This window comes from Microtus pennsylvanicus, chromosome 17, assembly GCF_037038515.1.
Source record: "Microtus pennsylvanicus isolate mMicPen1 chromosome 17, mMicPen1.hap1, whole genome shotgun sequence".
Classification (NCBI taxonomy): domain Eukaryota; kingdom Metazoa; phylum Chordata; class Mammalia; order Rodentia; family Cricetidae; genus Microtus; species Microtus pennsylvanicus.
Window position 1 is genome coordinate 32,973,545 of NC_134595.1, and position 27,062 is coordinate 33,000,606.

The 27,062-nt window shown below is 47.4% G+C and overlaps 1 protein-coding gene across 5 annotated transcripts; it reads right to left on the minus strand.

The window, feature by feature from the left end:
- Positions 1-26,162, minus strand: Neu2 (neuraminidase 2). 5 transcript variants are annotated; one of them, XM_075951311.1, is made up of 4 exons: positions 14,789-15,000; positions 12,382-12,545; positions 2,723-2,934; positions 1-1,298 (listed from the first exon to the last, which is right to left on the minus strand). In XM_075951311.1, the coding sequence occupies exons 3-4, from the start codon at positions 2,921-2,923 to the stop codon at positions 360-362; spliced, it is 1,140 nt and encodes a 379-aa protein (XP_075807426.1). In that variant the 5' UTR covers positions 2,924-2,934; positions 12,382-12,545; positions 14,789-15,000; the 3' UTR covers positions 1-359. The 5 variants fall into 5 exon arrangements, with proteins under 5 accessions (XP_075807426.1, XP_075807423.1, XP_075807424.1 ...); XM_075951308.1 differs by lacking the exons at positions 12,382-12,545; positions 14,789-15,000 and adding an exon at positions 26,055-26,162; XM_075951309.1 differs by lacking the exon at positions 12,382-12,545.
- Between the last annotated feature and the right edge of the window lie 900 nt (positions 26,163-27,062).

The following is a 27,062-nucleotide window of genomic DNA, read 5'->3' on the forward strand; positions in this document are numbered from 1 at the left end:
GAAGAAATAGTCTGAGTTGAATAATTTATTAAGAACTCACTGAAAACTAGGAGTGGGGAAAGAGGCAGGCTAAGCTAGCGTAGTGACAGTTGACACACAGGATAGCAGCCTCTGTATATTCTGCCCCCACCTTCCCTGTCAAAAGCCTGGGGAAAGCCAGGCTCCTTTGATTTCTGGGCTGGAAATAGAATCCACTGTGGCAGCTGGAACAACAGAACCTGTGAAGAGCCAAGAGACCAAGCTCTCTGCATACTCCCGAGGAAGAGCCCAAGAGCTGGCCTCCAGTCTAGAGCATGCTGAAAGGGGGAAAGATGGATTTTTGAAGCACGAGGAAAGATTTTGGGTCCCATGCAATGAAATCACTGGGCACCAAATACTGCTGGGAAAGCTTGCTTCAGGGTGAACATGAGAAAAGTGACCTCTTCATAGTTATCTGACTCATACAGACACCCAAACTGTGGGGAGCCATCAGGGCCACTCCCCATGTTCTGCAAGTCCGAGTAGGCACAGGTGCCCGTGGCCAGCAGGGTGGGCTCTGACCAGGCCGCAGGGTCCAGTGGCTTCTGGTTGAGGTACACACCCAGGTTGGTCCTCTTCTGGGAGTCCGTAGGGTGGGTATAGAGCAGCCACACGTCTAAGGCATCTGCCGCTGAGATGGGGTTGGGAAAGGCAGTCACACTTCCGTGACAGCCTTTGGGGGGCTCTACAAGCTTACTCACTACCTGATTGTCCTGGAAATCTAGGCCACCGTTAGGACTTTGTGCCTGGACCCTGGCTCCCAGGTGGCTCCTAGCATTGAGATAGACCACCCTCTGAGCTCCAGTGCCGACCTCAGCCACCTGGCACTCCAGTGTGTTCTGGGACACAAAGTGACCCAGTTCCCAAGTATTCCCATGGTCGTGGCTGAGGAAGCAGAAGGCAAAGGGGGCAGGTGTCTGGCTAGGATGTAGTTTCCGGTAGGCATAAGCGGGCACCAGCAGGCTCCCCGCTGAGTTTCGCAGCTGCAGACAGTGCCCAGGCCCCACACCGAACGTGGCCCAGTCCCGGTGAGTGTTGCCAATGGTGGTGTCTGTGAGATCCCGGACAGGGCTCCAGGTCCTCCCGTGGTCAGTGCTGGTGATGTGACATAGCCGTGTGACATTAACCCTGGTCTGGATCTGGTGGTGTTCTGACACACGCCCAGGGATGGCGATGAAGAACAGGAAGAGGGTTCTTGTCTGCTTGTCATACAGGGGACACGGGTTCATGGAGCGGTGGCCCTCCAGCCGGGCTTGGGACACCACCTCCTCAGCTTGCCACTGAGTATGAGGGGAGAGGAAAAAGAGAGACACAAACTTATTTGTGACAATGACAGCAGCTCCCCTGGGGGGTCCATGGGGCAGGTGTCTCTTAGAGATGGAATCAAAGGCCACGAAGGGACTGTTTCACCTACCAGTTACCACCCAGAGCAGTCGGGGCCAGGCTCCTCTTCCTCCCTCCCTCCCTCCCTCCCTCCCTCCCTCCCTCCCTCCCCACTTCCCTTTCTGAAGGCTCTGTTACTTTGCTTCCCACGAACATATATTTGCAGGGCACCCGTGATGTGCCAGACCCCCAGGACACAAAAGTGACTCAGGAGCCAGCAGGCAGTTCATCAAATTAAGGTTGTGCCACCAAACCTGATGACGAGCTCAATCTTCAGCCAATGTGATGGAACAAGAGAACTGTCTTACTCCAGGGTGTGCACATATAGACAAACGAGCGAGTAAATGTGATTTTTAAAAAAATTGTAAGTAGTAATGGTAGGAACCACTTCTAACTCCATCCTTCCTCTTCCTGGCTGGTCCAGCATTCTTAAAGGCAAAGGCTTAGTATGGACCACATCAGGCTGGTTTATCCAAGACAGAAGATGAGGGTCACCCCTGCATCACTTGCTTATGATACTCCACCAGTGAACTCATAGTGAAGATCCACACTGAACCTCCCTGCTGCCAATGCTACAGCCACTGTCTCTCCCTATTCCGCACCAGCTGCCCCAGTAGGGTACCCCACGCAGAGACACTATGTCTAAAGACGGATGGCTACTGTGTTGCCTGATTCCCCAGTGCTGAAGGAGAAGTGTAGCTAGCTCCATTAGCTCCATTTCATAGTTTGAGCATGAGAGGCCCTAAATCGGGTAGCCAAGTTGCCTAAGACCGTCCCTTGGATAAGGAACGGACCCAGGCCTTGAACTCAGCCCCATCTGCTTCAAGCGCCATGACTGCGTATAACAATTAGGCGCCAATCGAAAGAAACTTTGTTGCCATCCTCTGAACAGCTACCATGGAATTGTAGCTCATAATGTTATGAGTGCACACAATCATCCAATCCCCAGCCCCCAGGTTAATTGCTCTCAGAGGGTGCCACTCCTGTTAAATGACAATGAACTGCTCCTCCCTTGGGCTTTCAAGGATGCTGGGACACTCAGCCAGGCATGCGATGAAGCATGTGGTCAGCCAACAAATCTTGCTCCTTGAGCCCCAGTGAGATCTGGGTTGGGCACTGGAGCCCCTTGGCCATCCTGTCCCTGGATGGGTTTCCAGGTCCCTCCCAGGCTTCCTAGATCCCATCTGCATCTCTGTCACCAAGGGATGAACTTGTCCCTGTGTTCTTTGAGATCTATGACCTGTTCCACAGCGCCCAGCACCTATGTGGGTGTGTGTTGAGACACCCCAGCTGGAGTTACTGCAGCTGGGTCCTGCCTTACCTGGACTTGACGGGTGGCTGTCTTGTAGTTTCCTCTTCGTAGGACGATCGAATCTGCATGCTCATCCGTCTTGGTCAGGCGCTTTTCCGCAAAGGCCAGCAGGGTCTTCTGCTTCGACAGGTAGAGCAGAGCCGGGATTCTGTAAGCATAGATTCCTGTCTGGAACAGTGTCTCCTTCTGCAGGACAGGGCAGGTCGCCATGGGCTTGAGATCTGGGCAGGGAGAGAAGATTCATTGTCTGCTGTCATACCTGTGCCAAACAGGTGACACCCATCTGACCGGCAAGCCAGGTCCTGTCTGGTGACCTGTGTCTCCTTTCTCATATCCCAAGACCCCCATTTGCTGGTTGTGCAGTAGCCCTGGCAGGACTCCATCTAGGAACAGAAAAGTGTGCTTTGTATTAGGTTCCTGCTATAAGTCACCCGTTCCCCTCACAACAGATCTGCGACAACCTTCTGCTGCCGAGCCTGGTAGAGTAGAAGAGCCTGGTAGAGTGGCACTCTGCAGCTGTCCGGATGCCAGGGAATGACACACAGGAGCCTTTTATAACTCCAGAGCCCTAGAAAGCTGTTCCAGAGAAAAAGAAAACGCCTCCATTCCCCAGGCTCTGCTCCCACAGCTGCCTGCGGCTGATATACCAGCTGCCCCCGCTGTGTGGGTGCCACCCTGAGGCAGGCAGGGGGTGGCTGTGGATCTGGAGAGAGAGGCTTTACTTACTAATGGGGCTGGGTGGAGCCCTAGAGGTATAAGAAAATGAACGACAAAAATGATGTGCATTTGCTGAAAAGAATTGAGAAGTCAGGGGATAACTTGGTGACTATGGTTGACGAAGAGTGGACAGCTAACTTTTTAGCTGGAATAACCACCATTGGCTGAGAGAACCAGAAGCCAAGATTATCCCCAACAAGGACTGTATTTGATGACCTACCTACCTACCCAGAACATAACAGATGTTAAGATACAATATAGCTGGGCGGCAGTGGCAAATGCCTTAGTCCCAGCACTCAGGAGGCAGAGGCAAGCTGATCTCTGTGAGTTCGAGGCCAGCCTAGTCTACAAGAGCTAGTTCCAGGACAAGCTCCAAAGCTACAGCAAAATTTTGTCTCGGAAAACAAAACAAAAAAGCTAAGATAAAAAGCCAAGTGGTGGTAGCACATCCCTTTACTCCCAACACACAGGAAGCAAAGACAGGAGGCTCTCTGTGAGTTTGAGGCCAGCCTGGTCTGCAGACAGGAAAGCAAAGGCTAAGACATAAAATATAAGAACGTAAGAAACATAAAAACTTCTTTTCCTCCCTGCTAAGCATAATTGTAGTGGGATATTTGAGCAAACTGTAAAGATGTTGCTGTTTTGCCTTGCATGCCTAAGGCACCTGATCGCTTTAATAAACAGCTGAACGGCCAATAGTTAGGCAGGAGAGGTTAGGTGGGACTTCCAGGCAGAGAGAGGAACTCGGGATGAATCTAGGCTTGGAGAGGAACTCCAGGGAGACACGAAGGGAGATGGACACACAGAATGGAGAAAAAGTCAAAAGCCATGTGACAGAAAATAGATTAACAGAAACATGTTAATTTAAATTGTAAGAGATAGTTGGGAATAAGCCTAAGCTAAAGGCCAAGCTCTCATAATTAATAATAAGTCTCTGGGTCATTATTTGGGGGGATGGAGGCCCAAAAGAAAATCCAACAAGAAAGCTGTTACAAGTTCAGAAACCTCAGTCAAATATCTGCCAAGGGAGCCACCAGCTTCCTATGAAGTCTTACCCATGCCTTAACCTCTGGAGAAGGGAAAAGAAAGCCTGGGGTCAGCAAGCAGGAGACAGGGCTTTCCGACATTTTTCTTCTGTGTAACACATTATTCAATAAAACTTGTCTTTAACCTCTTTTGAGAGGTGTTCAAGCCACAGTGAATGTTACTGGAACATGGTGACAGAATGACGTTTAGAAGGGCAGACGCTAGCTAAGGAAAAATGTTCAATGGGTGGAGACAGACTTGCTTTGAAGCAGAGACTTGAAGCTAAGTTGGGTGGCTTATGTCCACACGAGAAGCTGAGGCAGGAAGAGTGTTTGGAATTCAAGTCCAGTCTGGGCTAGACCGAGACAGTTAAAAAAAAGAAAACAAAAAACTAAACAAAAAAAAAATCGAGGCCTGCCAACTGCCATCTTGCTCCACGGAGACAACTGTCATAAAACTTAATAGGAAAGAGCTGAATACAATTAAAATAAAAAAACTGAGAAGAAAGATGAAGTTTCCATGTCTTAGGAACTCCGTCAAGGGCTGAAAAGCTGGTCCTGAAGAGAATTCTTCAGCATCCATGTAATCAGATTTAAATGTTGGTTTTAGATGTATCCAGGGCTGAAGCTTTCTCCGTTTCCATGAGTGGCCTTGGGTATATAATGTGGGAGGGGAGCCAAGGACATCCACAAAGAAGCTTGAGACTGGAAAGGGAGTCAGAGGGGTCCCCAGGAGGAACTAGAAAGGCAGAGGAGTTGTCAGGAGGAACTAGAAAGGAGCTTGAGTCAGCCCTTGGGTCCAAAGAGGGGAATTTGATTTCAGAGCAACTGCAGGGGTTGAGAGCAACCAAGAGGAGGGATCACAGGGCTCGACACAGTGAGGGTGACAAGAGCCCGTGGCTTAGAGAGAGAAGATGGGGTCTGGGAGAGGGCTGGAGGCCTCTGGCTAGAACTAGGGACTGCGTATCCTGGATGGTCCACCCTGCAGAGAAGGGCCACGTTCCATTTCCAAAAGGGATGCTTAAGATGGTAGGATACACAATTCAGCTTCTCAAAGGACCATCCGAAGGCTGCGCAGACATTGCCACTATCTAATCCAGTTGTTTTCATTGTCCACCAACAAATCCTGTAACTGCGGGCAGTCATTCTGCTCTATCCCAGCCCAAGCCTCAGGAAACCATCAATCTACTCCCTATCTCTGGCTTTGCCTGTTGTGTATGTCGTATACAAGTACAGTCGCCCAGTGCATGGTCTTTGTACCTTGCTTCTTTCTCCTAACGTGTTGTTTCTAAGTTCATTCATGTTACAGCATGCACCAGTACTTCATTATTTATTTATTCGTTGTTTTTAAATATGTTGCCCAGACTGGCCTGGGCCTCAATATGGAGTCAAAGGTGACTTTAAACTCCTGATCCTCCTGCCTCCACTGCCCAGGGACTAGGATTGCAGACATGTTCAGCTACATCTTGAAGAGTCCAGGAATAGAATATAGAAATGAAGGGTCTGGCCCAGGACTACAGAAATATAAAATTGTAAGTCCAAACACATTTTAGAAAAATAATAAAGTTAGCAGTCACTGCTAACCTTTAACGAACACTTTGTCTTAAGAGCAGACATCCTGGCAGCCACTGTGTGCAGAGGTAAACTTTTGTTTTTGTTTTGTTTTTGTTTTTTCAAGACAAGATTTCTCACAAGGTTTGGAGCCTGTCCTGGAAACCAGCTCTTGTAGACCAGGCTGGCCTCGAACTCACAGAGATCCGCCTGCCTCTGCCTCCCGAGTGCTGGGATTAAAGATGTGTGCTAGGCAGGTACTGCGGACAAAGGTTAGCATCTAACTGTTGCCTCTATAGGACCTTCTGCTTGTATCCCCTTAATCTTTACCTGTCCTCCATGTGCTACTCTCTGCCTGGCATCCTTACAGGGACAGTGAGAAGCAGCTGTCGGCCGCAGGCTTTCTCAAACATCCTAGCTTAACGTCCTATAACCAAAAGTTGTAAAACTTAAAATGTAATGTGACTTTAAGACTGACCTCGAGGTTGTAAAAGTTCTTTGACCCTCACCTGGCGCTTGGTTTTACTATAAGAGGAGGCCCCAAACCAGCCCCCATTGCCACAGTTTTAGAAGCCTCATCTCTGGCTGTGCTCACGGCTAGAGCTGAGAAGCTTTGTGTGCCCTGTGGGGTTTTTTTTTCTCCTTTTTTTTCTGAATAAAGCTTGCTTCTGGTTTAATAGACTTTTGTGGTCTGTTTCCCATCATTGTGTGACCCTGGGCCCAGCAATCTGGTTTATGCAGCGCTGCACAGTACTGGGGATCAAACACAAGGCCTCAGTATTCTGGGTGAGCACTCTACTCCTGAGTTACTTTTGAATCTCTTCCACGTTAGCTTACCACGTCCATCTTTTCCCTGGGTGTGAAAGGAGTCCCAGCCCCCCCCCCACACACACACACATACCACACACACACACACACACACACACACACACCACACACCACACACCACACACCACACACACACACACACACACCACACACCACACACACACGCTGTAGCCAGCAATTGACATTGTGTCTTTTCAATTCTAGCCTCTTGTGGCTGCGCAGGGATAGCCCAGTGTAGTTTGGGTTGTGTCCCATGGTAGTTAATGGTGTTGCGCATCTTTGCACAGCCTTCCTGGTCACAAGAGTTAGATTTTAGCCTAGAGGCAAGCGGAAGGTTTCTGGGATTTTTTTAGCAGGCGATTGAGTCAACTCTAGGGAAGTTCCTTTCTCAGTTTCAGGGAGAGAGAGCAGATGAGGTTGCTACGGTTCTCCATGTGAGACAGGATGGAGATCTGGATGAAACAGGTAACAGTGACCAAACTGGTGGTGGTGATGGTGTCTCCTAGAGACTGGGGCAGCAGAAGCAATATGATCAAGAGTATGTGTTGGTTAGTTTTCGCCAACTTGACACAAACTGAGGTCACCTGGTACCTGAGGAATTGCCTCTATTATACTGGCCCGTGGGTGTGTCTGTGGGGGCATTTTCTTGATCAGTGTTTAGTGTGGGGGGCCCTCATCTCTCTATAGGTACCACTGGACATATGGCCTGAGTTGTATAAGAAATCAGGCTGAGCAAGACATGAAAGCAAGCCAAGAAGTAAGCAGTGTTCCTCCATGGCCTCCAGTTCCTCCTTTAGCTTCTCTCTATGAGAGTCTGATGAGGATGTGTGAGCTGAATAAACTCTTTTCTCCCTGGGCTCCCTATGTGGTTATCAGAAAAACAGCAAGCAAAACCAGGTCAGGCCTGGTCAGTGCTTATATAAGAAGCTAGGTCCTGGCTTCCACAGTGTCCATGGCTGTTTTCTAGATCCCTCCTTTAGTGTCTAGCCTCCTTAAGGACGGCAACAAACACGGTCATTCCCATCACAGGGCCGTGTGGTATTCTGGGAACAGGGGATGGACCAGAAATAAAATAGGCCAAGAAGCCTGTTCTGGTGAAGTGAGTATTTCATCAGGGATGCAAAGGTCAATATTATCGCCAATATCTACATGGTGCTTGCCAGGGCTAGGGTCTGGCTGAGCATTTGACAGCAATTACGTCATCTATCCCACAGATCCCCTGTCCTCTGCAAGCCCGCGGTGCCCAGTGACGCTGTAGTGGAGGCCAGAAAACAGCAGATGCCTGCTAATCATGGTCCAGCCACAGGACATTCATCTCTAGGCAGTCACTCCCTGTACATTAGAGACAAGACTGAGCCCAGGGGTGGAGAAGACCCGGCGAAAAGGACTTCAAGGTGAGCACGAGGTGTCTTACCCACCCCTCCAGCCCAAACTCACACACCCACTAGCAATTTCCCAACCCCCACCCGGGCGCTCCTTACCAAAGACCTTGTGTTCTCTAAGTACCCGATATTTCTAGAAATCCTTGTGAACTGCATTTAGAAATTTTGGTACTTACAAATATTTATTCATCATCGAATTGTCCTGATACCCCCACGTGGTAGACATCAGTATGACATCACCAATGCCTAAGTAGCCAAGCTGAGTGCAAAGGTATTTTCAAACTCCATCTTTCTGCACGTGAGCAAGTGTCTGTGGCCCTCTGGGGTCCCTTGACACAGCTCTACTCCCAACAGTGGCAGTTGCTTCCAGATGACACAGTGGGAACAGAACTAAATCAAGAGTCAAAAACCCAGATCCTGAGGCTGGAGAGAGATGACTCGGTCAATAAAACACTTGCCTCAGAAGCATGAGGACCTGAAGTCCACCCTAAGAACCGGTGTAAAAAGCCAGGCATGACATGGGATGCTTGTAATCCCCAGGGAAGCAGGGACAGACAGATCCCTGGGACTCCCTGGCCAGCCAGCTGAGCTAAAGTATGAGTTCCCAGTAAAGGTCTAGAGACCCTGAAGAATGACACCCAAGGTTGACTTCCGGCCTCCACACTCACCCAAACTCAGATTCTGACCTTAGTCACCCCCTAAAAGATTATTCACAGTTGGAAAAGTTTCTCTTTCCTCATAGGAAGCAGCAGACTAAGCTAGGCAGCCACAGAGACCCCATCCATCAGCAGCGGATGAGCCTGGACGGGACCTGGAGGGGGAGGGTCTCAGTGTAAGCCAAGCCTGAGAGTAGATCAGCAACGAGAAACTGACACCATCATGTTCAAGGCAAGAAGCTGCCAGTAGATCAGAAAGGACTGTATAACAGAGATTTCGTTTGGGCCTCCCTAAGGCTACCCAAGGCTGACTGGCATTCACTGCTGTGGTCACCAAGCTCACAGCGTCTTCCCTGAGGAAGCTCGCTTCCCCCACATAGTCGGAGCTGCCACAGCTGTGAGGAAACTGAAAAGTGGGTCAGGAAGGTGGTAGGTGGCTCCCCACGAGTACACAGCCTCAGGTGGTAGAGGCATGTGGCTCTGGGCCTGGATCTGCCAGATTCCACAGCCCACACACCCCGAAGACATTCACCCAAGGGTCTCGCTGCCTCCTCTTCCGTTCCCCCTGGGGTACAGCCCGGCACAGATATTGCGAAGCCAGGGATCTCATTGCTGGTTCACTTGTTCTCTTCTCTTCAAGGAGATGCCGGATAATTTGCAAAGTGGCACCTTCTAAATACCAGGAAACACAAGCAACCAGGCCCTGGCCCTGCCCTCCGGAACCCCAAAGAACAGCCAAACGTCAGTAATATGGCGAAGGATGACGAGGTCTGTGCTGCTATCCACAGAAAAGCCTTTGTTCTGAGCTTGTTTCTTTAGGGCTGAGCCAGGCTGTGAGTTTTGATTCGTTCTGAGTTATTGCCTGTTGGCTGCAGTCCTGGAATGGGGCCTTTCCCCAAGGGATGGCAGTTGCCTACCCTAGGCAAGGGTCAGCACCAGGAAGGCAGCCTTAGACAGCGCCATCAGTCCAAAGTGTAGAGAGCCATCCGTCTCTCTCCCAAGAACACCCATCTCCAGCCAGTTCAACAACTCCAGCTAGATCCATTCTAAACTAAAGGGGCCTCGAATCACATGTCATGGACACACCGAGAGCTCTCTTAAGAAGTTTAGAGCGACAGCCAGCCATTCAAGAGTAGAATCAGCTGCTCATTTGCTGATCTGAGCCCCCTTCCCCAACCTGTCCCCAACCTGTCCCCAACCTACATGCCCTCTAGGTACCCAAGAACCCATGAAGGTGTGTGTTCCACCAGCATGGGTTGAGATCCTGTGAAACCACCATGCTTGTTAAACTGATCCTACCGGAAGCTTTCCCACGCACCGCATCACTTCAGACGATGCCCTGGCAGCAAGAACTCCTGTTTATGTCAACAGAGGGACATGCCGGTCAATTTAGAGATAAGTCATATCATACCTCCAGGAGCGTGTGCCAAGCAGGATCCAGGGAGGTCTGGGCTTGTAAAGACAGAGAGAGGCAGTAGGAATCTGGTTTCTAGAAAGGTCACCGTGGCTCCTGTCGTTCCCTGGCCTTGACTCCCGTCTCAGCCCCTCTGTCCGTCCATGCCTATATACAGCTAAAGGAGTCCTCCTGTGTGCCTCCCACTCGTCTGACAAGGCACACTTCGGGGACTGTGTCAGCGTCCAGGCCCAGCCCTGGCCTAATTAGGATGCTGTCTTTCATTAGTCTGGAACAAGTCTGCCAGCTACCAACCCCGTCAGCCCTGAATCAGAGATGACCTCGGGCAGCGCAGAGTGAGTCAAGTTGTCTCTTACAAATGGTTACACTGAGCAACATGCGCTCAGTGGGAGCAGACTTCCTGGGGTTTGGGAAAACGTAACGTTCCTGGGGAGGAGTAGGTTGGAGTCACGTAGAACTTGGCTGCCATTCTGGCTCAGCTGAGATAGCCAAATGACCCCTTGGAACCTCAGGTTCTCTGAAAAATGAAAAACCTCATGTCGATCCTAAACTACGCGAAAGCGCTCAGAATCTGAATGGAGCCCCCTTTGCGAAACCCTGACCGTAACACGGCATCAGCCAGTCGGCTCTGACACAGGGGACGCAAGCATTTTCTTAGTTTGCTTTTTTATTTCTGTGACACACACCAGGAGCAAAACCACCTGTACCTTATTCCATCACTAAAGGAAGTCAGGGAAGAAACTCAAGGCAGGAAGCAGAACCCTGGAGCATCGCTGACTACTGGCTTACTCCTCCTGGCTTGTTCATTTTGCTTTCTTAGACTTTCTACCTGCCCAGGGATCATACCACCCACAGTGACAGGGCCTCCCACATCAATCATCAATCAAGAAAATGCCCAGAGGCTTATCCACAGGCCAATCTGAAGGAACATTTGCTCAACTGAGGTTCTTCTCAGATGACTCTAGCTATGTCAAGTTGACTAAATAAATAAATAAAATTAAAAGCCCAGTCAGGACACATGTATATCTGATAGCAGTTAGAAAAGACTCTTTCAGAACACAAAGGCCAACTCAAGCTCACACAGAAAATATCACAAGAGCAACTATCCTATCCAACCCAAGATGGAGGCCACCTTTCTTACTAATTCTTGTGGCCAAGAATGACTTCAAAGTAACTTACAGAATCTTCATTTTGCCTCTGAAAGTTTTCCTATTTCCCTTTCCCTTCAAAAAACACCCACACATGTTCTCATGGCCATGTCAATTTCCAAATATATCTCATTCCCCTCCTCACCCCTTCCTCTTGCTCAACAGCTACCTACAGAGAGCTAAGATCTCCAGTGCCTTGCTTGCTCTAATCTAAGGTACTTTCTGACACACCATTGGTGTCTCCATGATGGGCAGATGGCTGTCATCCATGGAGATTGGACCAGATAACCCGTCTAATCTTTAACCTAGCGTTCAGTAGGTTAGAGACCCAGTAGATGTCAGTCCCTGGTGAGGAGCTCTTATTTTCTGGGCCCACCAGTGCAAGGCTTCGGGGCCCTTCCCAGAGGGACAAGTCACTTGGGGCACACAGCCAAAAGTATGTACCACCTCGTTCCAGTCCATTGCAGGACATGGATGGGCTGAACACAGGACACGTCAAAAGCTAGCTAAAGTCAAGTTGGTTTCAAATCATATTTTTTTGTCTTAGTCTTGACAAAAGAGGGAGAAAGGGGGAAGTAGAAAAAGACGAGATCTTCTGAGTACCCAGCCTGGTCTACAGAGCTAGTTCCAGGACAGGCTCCAAAGCCACAGAGAAACCCTGTCTCGAAAAACCAAAAAAAAAAAAAAAAAGATCTCCTGAGTAAATTGGGACCTTGGGACCTTGGGAGATGGTTGAAGGGGAGGGAAGAGACAAGGAGGGGAGCAGAGAAAAATGTAGAGCTCAATAAAAATCAATTAAAAAAAAGGAGGGAGAAAGGATTTTCTTTTATTTCCCTTTTTATACCAAAGTCTTTTCATGATATCTTCCCATTGGCTGCTCAGGTCTAGAGTGTTCCCTGGCTCAGGGCTAAGGATACATTCAGTTCTTTACTTCTTGGGAGGTTTACCTCACTTGCCCACCTCCCTGGTCACAATGGTCCACCTCTATAGCCTCTTCTGGGTCCTCATGCTCTGGTCTTAGCCTCTCTCGCATGAGTTCTGGAAGATAGCTGTCAATGTGGACTTGGGATTTCTTCGTGGAAGCCCCACTGTCCCAGTCAGTGTTCCATTCCTGTGAAGAGACACCATGACCAAGGCAACTCTTATAATAGAAAGCATTTAATTGGGGCTTGCTTAGATTTTCGTAGTTTTAGTCCATTAGCATCGTGGTGGGGAGTGTGGTACTAAAGAAGTCCCTAAGAGTTCTACATCCAGATGCACAGGCCTCAGGAAAAGAGAGAGCCATTGGGCCTGGCTGGAGCTTTTGAAACCTCAAAGCCCACCCTCAGTGATACACTTCCTCCAACAAGACACCACCTCCTAATCCCTCTCAATGAGTACCACTCCCTGATGACCAAGTATTCAAGTCTATACACCTATGGGGACCATTCTCATTCAGACCACCACCTCCACCCAAAGGCTAGCCCACACAAAAGGCCCCAGTAAACTTCCTTCTTTGATCTACAGGCATAGGTCAGGTAATGTCCTTGAAGTGAGTGCTTTGACCCCCGTATTTTCCCACCAGAAGAATGGTGGGTCCCTGAAGAGTTGATTCAGAGTGAAGTAAGTACAGGAGATGAAGGAAATGGTCCAACATGGTGTCTCATGTAATCTTAGCACTTGGGAGGCTCAGGCAAGAGTGTCCCCGCAAGAGGCTACAAATGATGAGTTCTGGGTGAGTTCTAGGTTGCAGAATAAGATTGTGCCTCAGAAAAGCCACAGAAAAGAGAGAAAAACAGTTAAAGCTCTGTTTAAATGCTATAGAATGCAAGAGGAAGTAGGGTACAAGATGGCAAATAAGGCCCCACTTTGGTAAGTTTACTAAACGCTCAAAACTCTGTTAAAAGATAAAACCAAATAAACCACGCACTGATGCATCCTCCAAACTTAGCATGGTGCCACAAATGAAACACAGTAAACATGTTTTGCATGTAGAATTATTATTTTTTATTTTAACGTATATTTACCTCTCTGTTTTTCCAGAGAGAGTTTCACCTGTAGCTCAGGCTGCCCTGGAGCTTGCTAGGTATCCAGGTTGGCCTCCAACTAATACTTCTCCTCCTTTAGCTTCCTAATATCTGCGATTATAGGCACGCACTGCCACACCCAGGCTTATAGGAAGCAAAGAAAAGCCCCTGATGTTAGACAGATGACGCTTGCTTACTTTCTTGTGCTCCTCCACGCACAGACCAATTCCACTCATGGAACAGAAGAAGAAAGGCAAGGCATGCAAAGAGACGAGAACAATACATGAATGAAGCCAGCCAGCTTAAAAGACTGGAGGACTTTCCCTACCCAAGCCACGGGTGATAAACACAGCCTGCGGAGATATGCCTACGGTATGCAAAAATGGTGGGTGCTGTACACATACCTACACAGGGTCACAAGACTCCTGACCCCCCTCACTGGCCCGCTCCCATTCTCGGAAACTCCTCTTTCTTAATAAACTATTTTTATTACCCACCACACGTCGTTGGTTCAGTTCCTTACCCTGGGGCATGAGAACCTGGAAACTTGTGTGGGTACCCTCCTGACATTCTTCTGCACCTTTGACAACTGGCACAGACAGGAGGTAGGGTCTGGGCTGCTCCTTGTTTCTTTCTTCTGGGCACACCCTTCACTGTCTGGGACAAGCTCCATGAGAGGTTGCTAGTGTGGGGGCGTCTCTCCTTTTCCCTCCTGCCTCTCCTTCCTTCTCTCAGCTTCTGCTGCCAGGAGTGGGTGCTCCTAAAACTTTACTCCTGCCCTAGGGACCTTAACCTAAGCTTGTTCAGAGGCAGACATACTTCTGAGGGAGCTGGCAGCTGTCAGGCCTTCAGAACTTTAGACTCAAAGGCACCTTCCTGGGAGCTGAGGGTGATCCACCTTTAAGCTGTGGCAGGACCCATAGCAACCCAGTGCTGGGTCTGGGAGATGAAGGGGTTCTTGTGCTGAACCCCACAGCATAAACAGAGGCCCGTGCTCACACAAACACCTACACGGCCACAGGTGGAGACCAGAAAAGACAGGGGTATCCGTGCGGCTGCTTGGGGTCCACATGCACAACACCCCAGACTTTCCTGCTCTCCTGCCATTTACCCCTACAATCCAGTCATCTCTTCACCTTCCCAGCTGCCCCGGGGCAGCGTGGCTGGAATGACAGACTCAGACAGATGCATTTCTAAGCTTGGGCATTGGCAGCACAAATGCTGACTTTGCCGTCCATGGGGTCCTATTGCCCACCACCTTTGTAGGGTGCCAGGGCCAAGCCATTCCTAATTTACTACGCTCCCCGCTTTCTATAACTGTGATATATCCGCTTCTGCTACATCATACCTTAATTCCTCTCAGGTCCTCTCTGTGCATTTGCTGTGGACAGTCCTGTCCCTGGGAGCATGGAGATAATTCCCCAGGTAATAAGGCCGTTCCTTTGAGCTTGTAATCCAGATGGGGGAGATGGGGCCAGCTTGTTCTCTCTTTTAGCCTGAACGGGATTTAAACAGAAGACGCCAAAGCCCACTAGTCACATAAGCCAGCTCCTTCTCTGAGCCTAGTTGCTCAATAACTTGGGACTATTCTTAGAGCTCTTAAGGAGGCAGACCTTATTCCACGGAGGTAAGAGAAATAGCCTCTGGCATACTCATAGCAGGGACCTGGTTCTGGGAGAAGGACAACACAGGCAACCAATTTAAACCCCAGGCAAGGTAACTGCAGAAGAGCAGGCCATTCAAGGCAGCCGTTCCAATTCTCCCAGGACTGCTCAGACTCGCCAGTGACTCAGGTCGGCTGGCTGGGAAGCAGAGCTCCAAGCCATAGATCTTGGGGATCAGGGCAGAGGAGAGGGAGCTCCTGATACTTCTTTCCTCACATAGTGTCCCTTGAACTACATGCTACCATGCAGTCTCAAGAACTGGAATAAGAGTTTTGTCAATAGCTGTAAATCGTAAAGAGATGGTCAAAGCAGGGACCCATGACTGGTCCAAGTGCTGAGAGCTGGTGATAGCTGAGTACTTAACCCTAAATGGGACATGTATGTCACCCTCTCCAGGGTCCAGGGAACACTGTGGAAGGGGAGGTGGAAGGACTGTCGGAATCTAAGGATTGGGAAGGGATGGAGACAGGGAGGAGGGAGGGAGAGAGGGAGGGGAAAGGGAGGAAGGGGAGCAAACAAGGAGGCTCAAGGGGAGGAGAGGGACTAACTGGGAGAAAGTAGAGGGGTGTAGGAGAAGTGGGTGGGGCGGTATGGAATGACAGCATATTATATGCAAACGTGGTATCGCAAATGTTTTCTAATTAAATTAGAGCCTAGAGATGGCTCAGCACTTAGGATTCGATTCCCAGTCCCCATATGGAGCTGCTTACAACTGCCTAAAACTCTAGTTCCAGGGACTCAGTGTCGTCTCTAGGCTCCGACGGTTTGTGCATTCTTGTACACAAACCCATACACTAGCCTTGTATTTTAGTCTTGTAAAAATCTGTGACTTCTAGAGTGCACGGCAATTTCAAATTAAACTCCTTGAGATGAAGGGATTCAGCCAGCTTCTGCCACAGGGAAACTAAAGCCTCCTCATCTCCAACCAATGTGTAAAACAGGAAGAGAAGCTTGCAGTCCCTCCTGGACAGGGATTCTGTCTCTTATCAGCATTGAAGATGGACAGAGATTGACTGTTACTGTCTGCTTCCCCAAAAGCTTTCTGGGATCACAGCTCTTAGTGGGGCATGGTGGCCTTAGGATAGGGATGCGGAGTGAGCAACATCAATATTAACACAAAGAAGCCAGTTGGCAGAAAGTCTGTGGAACCTTCTCTCCCCGAGTCCAGATCACCCACAGAGCAGGCACCAAAGAGTATACAATGTACAAAAGCGAGGAAAGGTGGGTGGTCTGGAGAGGACATGTCTAGGGTCATGAGACTCCTTGCTTCATGCTTCTGAGCTCTTTCTCAGCACCTGAGCTCCCTCCCAATCTCAGGAGTGTCTTTCTCTTTCTTAACAAACTGTCTCTAGGGGCTGGAGAGATGGCTCAGTGGTTAAGAGCATTGCCTGCTCTTCCAAAGGTCCTGAGTTCAGTTCCTGGCAACCACATCGTGGCTCACAACCATTTGTAATGAGGTCTGGTGCCCTCTTCTGGCCTGCAGACATACACACAGACAGAATATTGTATACATAATAAATAAATAAATAAACATTTTTTTTAAAACTGTTTCTATATCCGCCACTTTACTGGATTTCCTTGCTACGGTTCCTCATCCTGGGATGCAAGAACCTGAAAACTTGAGTGTACCCTCCCGAATCTGACCCACGCCTTTAACAATAGCCGTGCATTTAACGAAAGTACTGAAACGTGGCTCGAGAGGTTGGGGAGATGGCTCAGCGGGCACAGCAAGCACGAAGACCCGAGTTGGATCCCCAGAGCTCACACAGCAATCTGTGGGTGCTGGCATGAACGCTTGTAATCTCAAGAGACAGAGAAAAAAAAGGAGGGGCCCTGGGACTCTCTGGTCAGCCAGTCTAGCCTAAATAGTAAGTTCCAAGACAATGAGAGACCCCCATCTTTAAATATGGTGGCTCACCCCTTTAATCCCAGAACTCAGGAGACAGAGGCAGGAGGTTCTCTGTAAGTTCAAATCCAGCCTGATCTATATGGCAAGTATTGGATAGTCAGGACTACATAAATACATAGAGAGACCTTGTCTCAAAATGCCAGCAATAGCAATCTTAGTAATAATAAGCTAAAAGTAAAAAGGAAGGTGGATAGCATGTAACAATATGGGAGGTTGTCCTCTGGCCTCCAAATGCATGCACACATATATGCACATGGACATGGGAACACGTTTTAAAAATTAAATCATGGAATTAGGGTGGGTGCTTGCTGACTCTGTCCTAACTGGATCACCAAGTGGAAAAAATAACACACTTATGTAGATATGCTTGAGTCCATGCGCAAGCTTAACTTATATTTAGGTTCAAAGGAGCAACAGAGTAAGTGTTTAAGAACATTCAGTGCATTAATCTTGTATTCTGCTACACTACTGAAGGTGTTCTGTAAATCTCTGAAGAAAGAAATTGAAGAAGACACCAGAAAGTGGAAAGATCTCCCATGCTCTTTGTAGGTAGAATTAACACAGTAAAAATGGCAGTCTTACCAAATGCAATCCACAGATTCAATGCAATGCCCATCAAAATTCCAGCAAAATTCTTCACAGACCTCAAAAGAACAATACTCAACTTTATATGGAAAAGTAAAAAACCCAGGATAGCCCAAACAATCCTGTACAATAAATCAATCACAATCCCTGAGTTTAAACTCTACTACAGAGATACAGCCTGGTATTGGCATAAAAACAGACAGGAAGACCAATGGAATCGAATCCAAGACCCAGATATCAATCCATACACCTACGAACACTTGATTTTTGACAAAGAAGCAAAAAATATAAAATGGAAAAAAGAAAGCATATTCGACAAATAGTGCTGGCATAACTGGATATCAACATATAGACGAACAAAAATAGATCCATATCTATCACCATGCACAAAACTCGTGTCCAAATGGATCAAAGACCTCAACATAAAACCAACCACACTGAACCTCATAGAAGAGAAAGAAGGAAGTACACTTGAACACATTGGCACAGGAGATCACTTCCTAAATATAACCCCAGTAGCACAGACACTGAGAGAAACAATTAATAAATGGGACCTCCTGAAACCGAGAAGCTTCTGTAAAGCAAAGGATACAGTCAACAGGACAAAACAGCAGCCTGCAGAATGGAAAAATATCTTCACCTACCCCACTTTGGACAGAAGACTGATCTCCAAAATATTCAAAGAACTTATAAAATTGGTCATCAAAAGAACAAATAATCCAATGAAAAATAGGGTACAGACCTAAACAGAGAACTCTCAACAGAGGAATCTAAAATGGTTGAAAGACACTTAAGGAAATGTTCAACATCCTTAGGCATCAAAGAAATGCAAATCAAAACAACTCTGAGATTCCAAGAATGGCCAAAATCAAAAACATTGATGACAATTTATTCTGGAGAGGATGTGGGGTAAAGGGAACACTCCTGCATTGCTGGTGGGCCTGCAAAACTGGTACAGCTGCTTTGGAAATCAGTATGGCGAGTTCTCGGAAAATTAAGAAACAACTTTCCTCAAGACCCAGCAATAACACTTTTGGGTATATATCCAAAGGATGCTCAATCATACCACAAGAATATATGCTCAACTATGTTCATAGCAGCATTATTTGTCATAACCAGAACCTGGAAGCAATCTAATTGCCCCTAAGCCAAAGAATAGATGAAGAAAATGTGGTACATTTACACGACGGAGTACTACAAAGCGGGGAGAAAAATGACATCTTGAAATTTGCAGGCAAATGTATAGATCTAGAAAACATCGTATTGAGTCAGGTAACCCAGACCCAGAAAGACAAATATAATATGTACTCAATCATAAGTAGCTTTTAGACATAAAACAAAGAAAAACCAGCCTACAATTCACAACCCCAGAGAGCCTAGACAACAAAGAGGATCCTAAGAGAGACATACATGGATCTAATCTACATGGAATGTAAAAAAAGACAAGATCTCTTGAGTAAACCGGGAGCATGGGGATCATGGGAGAGGGTATAACAGGAGGGGGGAAGAAGAGAGGGGAGCATAGAAAAATATATAACACAATAAAAACAATAAAAAATTTAAAAATTAAGAAAAAGGACATTCGTTGGGTAGATTCTCCTTTAAGAAGCCCATACACACGTTTCTACAGCATGGGTGTGCTCACTTTCTTCCTCCATGCCTTTCTTTCTCTTAACCCCAGTGCTTCAAATCTATATAAAGTCCCTTAATACGGACTCCAAATTTGCCTCAACAAAATGTTGTTGAACACATTCAGCATAGCACCACGCTCACAGGGAAGGAAGAGGCAGCAACGTTACAGTGGAAATCTCCGAATTGCCTGTTAATATGTGGGAGGAATTGAGCTGGGAAAGGCAGGGCAACAGCAGGACAGATTGCCATGGCTCACCGAGGAAGAGATGAGAGGACAAGCGGGGTCAGGGGGACCTCTTGAGGTGGCCCAGGGGAGAAAAAGGAAAATGTCTTGAGGCAGAGACAGAACACCTCAGCAGAATGCTAACCACCTCAGCAACATCCCTGGAAGGGAGGTAGGAAGCGTGTCAAGCCTTATGGGAACAGGACATGACTGCAGGAATCTGTCTGTTCTTGGAAGGCATTTAGGGTGTTCCCCTTTATCTCTGGTATCCTGCAGCTGCGTTCTGGGTTGGATGTGAATTCGGTTGCGAATTCCGCTGACCTGGACTAGGACCCAGCGTGCTTTCAAACTGGGGGCTCTCTCTTCGACTCTGAAGACTCCTCATTTATTATTTCTCTGAATACCCTCTCTCCTCCACTTCTGGTGCTCTCCCTCACAATGGCTCCTACATTGTTGTGATTTATTCTGTGGTTGGTTTTGAACCTTTATCATAGTTTCTGTCTCATTACTGCCTGATGCTTCATTCAAGACTTTTCCCAAGCCTATTTCCAAATCACTAAATCAAAATTTGTGTCTAAATTTAAAAAAAAAATAAAGTTGTCTAGTTCAAATTTCTTTTTAAGACAGGGTTTTACTGCATTGCCATAGGAGGTCTGGAACTTGCTATATAGACCTGGAAGCCACAGAGATCTGCTTGCCTTGGCCTCTTGAGTGCTGAGATTGAAGGTGTGCACCATTTCACCCAGGTAGTTAGGATTTTCTTTAATGTTTCTAGTCTTATAATTTCTCCTTTGTTCTCTGAATCTGCTTTTATAAGTAATTAGAATTAAAAAAAAATGTTTAACTACCTAAGGGATTACACTTACTCAAGAGCAAACTATACAAGGGTGATTCTCTTGGAACAAACACGGCCAAGATTTTCTTGGCTCTTAGCTCTTACCCTTTCTTGGCCATTGGTTCCTCTTGCTTAGATCTTGTAAAGTCTGTGTTAAACTTACGATGCAGGGATTCCAGCCAACTCCTACCATAGGGAATCCAAAGCCTTGTCTCTGACCAAGAGATAGTGTAGGGAGAGTGTTATGGTTCCTCCTAGATGGGAACTCTGTCCCTTGTCAGATGGAAAAAGATACAGAAGACTGACCATCACCCCTCTGTTCCCGAGAATGGTTTCTGGAGCCATTCTTGTTTTATAGGTTTCCCATCTTTATTACTTTAAATATTTCGTACTTAATTTTTTAAATTTATTTTTTTATTTAAATTTTTTTTTCATTTTGCATACTAACCCCAGTTCCCCTTCCCTCCCCTTCTCCTACCCTCCTACCTTCCCCAGTCCCCCCCCCCCCTCCACTCCTCAGAAGGGGTAAGGCCTCCCTTGGGGAGTCAGAGAAGTCTGGTGTGTGGGAGTGTTCATTTACATGTGTATGAGTTTGCATGTGCATGCCTGGTCCTTAGAGAGGGTAGAAGAGGACCTGGGATCCCCTGGAAATGGAGTTACAGGCAGCTATGAGCTGCCATGTGAACGCTGGGAATCTAATCTAACCCAGGTCCTCGGCAGAGCAGCCGGTGCTCTTAACCGCTGAACCATCATTTCGGCCATGCGCTTATTTTAAAGCTTTATAGCCATGGATGTGTTTAATTCTAATAGCAGCCCCACTTCACAGATACTGTTTGTCACGTCTGCTTACAATAGAGGAAACAAGGCAACTAGACCAATGTCACACACACACCCAAAATCTGAGCACTGGACTTAAAAGTAAAATACAAACAAAAAATAAAACAAAAACAAAAAACCACCCAGGAGTTCAGAATACCACAGACTGAGTTGAGAACCCAGCCCTACCCCCAAGCTTAGACACCCTAAACTGGTGTCTATGACCTAACACAAGTACCTCAGAGCGTGACTACATTTGGAGAGAGGTCTACAAAGAGAAAAGATAAAATGAGGTGCAGGCTGGGATCTGGCTGATGCCTTTATAAGCAGAGGAGAAAAACCACATGAAGACGTGGAGAATCCAGGCATCTGCAAGTTGAGAACCAAACCTGTTGGCCCTGCTCTTCTGGACATCAAAAGAGAGCGGCCTCAAACACAACCAACACTATTGGATCTTTGATCTCAGACTTTGAGCCTCTACTACTGTAAAGCAATAAATTTCGGTTGTTTAAGGGCTCTAACCCATGGTGCTTCCTTATGGCAAACCCAGCGGAACACCTCCCGGCTTCACACACAGCCAGTTCTAACCCCTGCCTCTGGTCAGCTCACACATTTATGGATGTCTAGCTTGCTCGGTTATTATTATTAGACAAAAAAAAGGAGAAAATATTTAATTTCCATACTCCGGAATCATAGTGGGGGTAAAAGTTCACATGATTGCTTTTAGAATCTGGGTTTTCTGTTTTTCTATTGTTTCTATTTTTCTGTTTGTCCCCCTTCTCATTTCTTTGAGTTACCCTTAATGTCAGGCTGCCCCAAGTGCTTTCCTGGGTCAGCTCACCCTCACGGGGAACTCTCATCCAAGTGCTCTGATGAATCGTTCTTGCTGGTGTTTGGGGTTACAGAGCCTCTCTCCCCCATAATTGCCTCTTTCTATATTTAAGGATTTGGAGACTCTCAAATATCTTTCTCAGTTTCCGTGTTGGGATTTCTGGTTATCAGGGGTAGCTAAGAGTTAGACCTCATAAGTGGCCCCAGTGCATGCTTCTATTTCCCCATAGGCAATTCTAATTTCTCTTCACAGCCTGGGGCATTTTTCAACTTTGGCACTGAAAGTTCTTTTCAAGTTTGCTGTTGCACCCACAGGGTTCAGATTCTTGTGTTCTCGTATGTACTTGTTTTAAACAAACAAAAGGAGGGGGGTGGCTTGGTGAGCAAATATGAGGACCCGAGTTCAGACCTCAGAACTCGTGCATAGCTGGATGTGGGAACAGGGTCTGAATCCCAGCATTCGTGCGGTTGGGATGGGAGGCAAAGACACAGGAAGCTCTGGGGGATCCAGGGCCATTGAGCCTGATGTATACAGTGGTGACCAGCAAGAGACCCATTCTCAAACATCGTGGAAGGTGAGGACTGACATTCCAGGTTGTCCTTGGCCCTCCACACATGCCATGGCACATGTATGCCCACCTCACTTGTGAACATGCTCTCACACACAAACATCATGCATGTGCACAGATCTGAAAGAAAGAGGGGGAGAGGGAGGAAGGAAGGAAGGAAGGAAGGAAGGAAGGAAGGAAGGAAGGAAGAAAGGAAGGAAGGGGAAGGAGGGAGGGAGGGAGGGAGAAAGGAACAAAGGGAGGGGAGAAAGGGAGATGGAAGGGAAAGAGGGAGGGAGGAAGGGAGAGAAGGAGGGAGGGAGAAGGAGGGAGGGGGAAGGGAGGGAGGGAGGAAGGGAGAGAGGGAGGGAAGAAGGAACACCAACTGTTCTTGTGGAGGACCTAAGTTCAGCTCTCAGCATATACATCAGGTGGCTCACAGGCACCTGGACCTACAGCTCCAGGGAGTCTAACACCCTCTTCTGGTCTCCAATGGCATCCATATGCATGCAACATACACACAGAGAGACACATACATAAAGTAAAGAAAGCAATTAAAGACCACAGAGGTTATCATAAGAGCGTATCGGAGTAACAACAGAATTAGCCATTCATTCGTGGCACTTGGAGGTTGACCTTAATTTTGAACAGAAATGTTTATTTTTTTTTTAGAGAAATACATGCCCGTCATCTCTGTGTGTTCAGGGAAATGCATGTGACCTTGGGCAAACTATTTAACCTCTGTATATCTGGCTTCCTCATCACAAGATAGTGGCGATAATTACATAAATTAATTCACACACTTACACCTGTTTGCATATACGCACATGTATGTTCTGCGCTGGGACCACACATGAGGGAGAAAAGCAGTCTTTTTCTTTTTTCTGAGTCTGGGTCACTTCACTGAGTATTATATTCTCTGATTCCATCCACTTTTGTAACTAATCTTTCTCTGTCCTGCCAGCCAGCTCCCAAATTACGACACAGAGACTTATTGTTAATTATGAAAGCTTGGCCTTAGCTAAGGTTTGTTCCTAATTCTAATTAACTAATAAAGCACCCACCCTGCTTCGTTCATGTCACCTGCCATCTCTCTCATGTCTCTCTCACACGCATGCCTAGATTCATCACCAATTTCCTCCCTCTCTGCTGGGAAGTCCTGCCTATACCTCCTGCCTAGCTATTGGCTGTTCAGATTTTTCATAAACCAATCACAGCAATATATCTTCACACAGTATACAAATATCCCACAACACACTTGCCTGCAAATTTCATTTTTCTTCATACGCAAATAATATTCCATTTTGTGCATGCTAGCACATGCTTTCATTATCCATCCGCTGGCAGAGGTCTAAGTCAGCCCCACTTTCTTGCTATAAAACAGCAACAAACATGGATATATAAACATCTCTGAAATAGGATATGGAGTTTTAGAGCACACGCCCAGAGTGGACTAGCTGGGTCAGAGTTATTGTTTGTTTGTTTGATGTGTGTGTAGACAGATTAGTGAATTAAAATGTATTTAGTAGTGAAAAATGTAAACCCTAAACAAGTTCACTGATACATATATATATATATATATATATATATATAGAGAGAGAGAGAGAGAGAGAGAGACAGAGACAGAGAGAGAGACAGAGACAGAGACAGAGAGAGACAGAGAGAGACAGAGAGAGACAGAGAGAGACAGAGAGAGAGTTGAGACTGGGCAAGTGTTTCGGTGACTGCCTTAATCTAGCTGTGTGTGTAATATTTGATTTGTAAGTTAATTTAAATACAGATGCTTTATTTTTAAAAAGAAGGAATGAATGGATGAGAGATTACTTCCATCTGGCTTTCAGTGGCAAAACCAAAAGCAACATTTTGTGGCAGTCAGCGTCACAGTAGGCAGATAGCTAGGACCCAGTGATGCCCACTTCCTGCGTCCGTGTCCTGCTGTGACATGTGGGCTGTATCTAATATCTGCTTTCTGACAAGCAGGACATGGCAACATGATGGGGTGCCACTTAATGTCATTTCCATGAGCACATCACTCAAGTCTGTGAGGCTAAGATGGAGCTTGGGATGCAAATATGAGGAGTAGAGCTTAGGTTTCCAGGCCATGAAAGCAAGGTGGGCATGGCTGTTCCCAACATGCAGGAAGCAGAGACACGTGATCCCTGGGAATGAAAGCGGCTAGTTCCAGGTCCAATGACAGCCCCTGCCTCAATAAAGTGGAGACACACATGCGCACGGGGAGAGAGAGAGAGAGAGAGAGAGAGAGAGAGAGAGAGAGAGAGAGAGACAGAGAGAAGAGAGAGAGAGACAGAGAGAGAGAGAGAGAGACAGAGAGAGAGAGAGAGACAGAGAGAGGAGAGAGGGAGGGAAGAAGGGAGAGAGAAGCACAGAGAGAGAGAGGCTGTGACTGTCATCTCCTGGAATCTTCTGCACACTCAATGAAGCAAGCTGCCATGACAGAGAGGCAAACAAAACACAGCAGGCACCCAGCCTTGTTGATCAGGAAACTGGACCCTTTGTCTAGCAACCCCCAAGGAGGAACACAGGTCTGTCAACAACCCCATGAGGCTTGGAAGAGGAGCCTTTCCCGTACAGCCTTGAAAGGAGCCCTGGCCCTCAGCCACCTTGACTCAAGCCAGTGAGAAACCCTGAGCCGAGAATGTGGCCAAGTCCTGCCCAGATTCTTGGCCCACAGAAGCCCAGATTACAAGTACGCTCTGCTTCTTGGCAGTACAGGTTGGGTTAATTTGTTACCAGTGGTAGGTCACAAAGACAATAGCTCATATGAAGCTTACATAAATACGGCCAGTGTGGCTAATAACATTGATGAATGAAGACTGTGGTTTAAGAGCCAAGGCTTTGGTTCCAGCTGATCTGGATTGAAATCCTGAAGCAGCTTCCTAGTCACGTGGCCTTGGGCAAGATGACCCACGTTTATAAGCATATGTGTCTTTAAAATAGACCTAATTCTCAGCTTACAACGAGAGCTCAGGGCTACACAGAGAGGTTAAACAATATGCCGAGCTCAGTGTCTGCCATGTGGTAAACACCAGGCAGAAGGAAGCTGCCACTAATAATAATTCACTGTGATAGTCATAATTGATTAAGACCCCTCAAAGAGCAGCTGGTGTCCCCTGCCTGGAAGCTGTCAAGTTGAGCCCTTGATGGCCATGAAAAGGAGTGATTAGAAGGGCTGGCTTAGTTGACCAAGTACTTGTCATATATACACGAAGACTTGAGTTCAGATCCATAATTCCCATATAAAAAGCTGGCCAATTTTTTTTTATTGAATGTGTGTTCCTTTAATCCCCACAACAGGGGGCTGAGACAGGAGGGTGAAGATGAGATTTGGGGGGTGGCCAGCTAGTGAGTTCTGGTTCAATAAGAAAAAGATAAGGTGGAGAGCAATAGAGGAAGATGCCTGCGTTCACTGCTGGCTTCTCCATGCACACGTGTGTGTGTGTGCACCTGTGCACACATGTATGCATACTCACACAAAAGTGACCAGAACCACAGAGAACCTAAACCTTTTCCCAACCTCAGGCACAGGGTGCGGGTCAGCTTTCAGTATTACCTTGCATCCAGGGGCATTCCGGTCATGTCCAGTCTTCACCTCGGTGACACCTCCCCTCTTGCCTGGCTTCTGGGCAGCTATGTGGTTGCCACCCTGCCTGGGCTCAGGGCACCCAGCAAGGTAAACACCCAGACAGGAAGTGCCTGTCACAGGAATGGAGCCAGCTACGGTTGAGGCGGGTCTGAAGGTCAGGCATGCTTCTCAGGGAGGCTTTTCCGGGCAGTTCTCAGGGGCAGGTCAGGTGCGTATGCACTTTGCTGGAGACATACAGGATTGAGGTGCCTGGACAGGATGGTGGATGGGAAAAGAAGAAACCCAAGAGCTAACGAGGGAACGCAACACCTGGAAACTTCTTTGGCTGGCAGGTGAGCAAAATGTGTGTGTGTGTGTGTGTGTGTGTGTGTGTGTGTGTGTGTGTGTGTATTTTAATGAAATGAGACCAAAGAAGCTGTAAACTGGAGGTCACTGCTGGGTCAGAAGTGGAGAGTGCTACAAGCATTGATTGAGAAAGAACCATGAGGGAAAAAGCAGCCAGACACTCAGTGGGAGAATCTGGTTATCCTTACAAGGTTCCAGATATGCCTGTGATGTCCCAGAGTCCCTCTGAGGTCCTGGCGCCACCTGTGAGATCCCAGCCCATCCTGACTTTCTCACCCTCCCTTCCCAGTGTGTTTAAACATCCGTGGATCGGGGGTGATGATTCCTTTCAGCTCCTCTACTTCTGGCTTTATATACAATACAGTATACAGAAAAGGTCTCGATAAATAACTCCCAGGGCCCTGGGTGCTAGGCACATGCAGGGCTTTATGTTAAAAATTGAGCCAGAATCTCAGAGAGGCAGTACAGATAAGGAAGCTTCCGGGAATAGGGCGCTCTCTATTGTATACACCCTGGTGGTAAACGTGTATGTAGACTGAGAAGTGCTGTGATTTCTGTGCGTTGCTACCTCAAACCTCAGGGTCCCCGAGTGCCCCAGGGGAAGAGAGGTCACAGCTATCAAGTCACCAT

What these genes read in the sequence shown, in the direction of transcription:
- Neu2 (XM_075951307.1), bottom strand. An exon ending in CAGCCACCCGTCAAGTCCAG is followed by an intron (nt 1,299 to 2,722) that starts GTAAGGCAGGAC and finishes CCTCATACTCAG; the next exon opens with TGGCAAGCTGAGGAGGTGGT.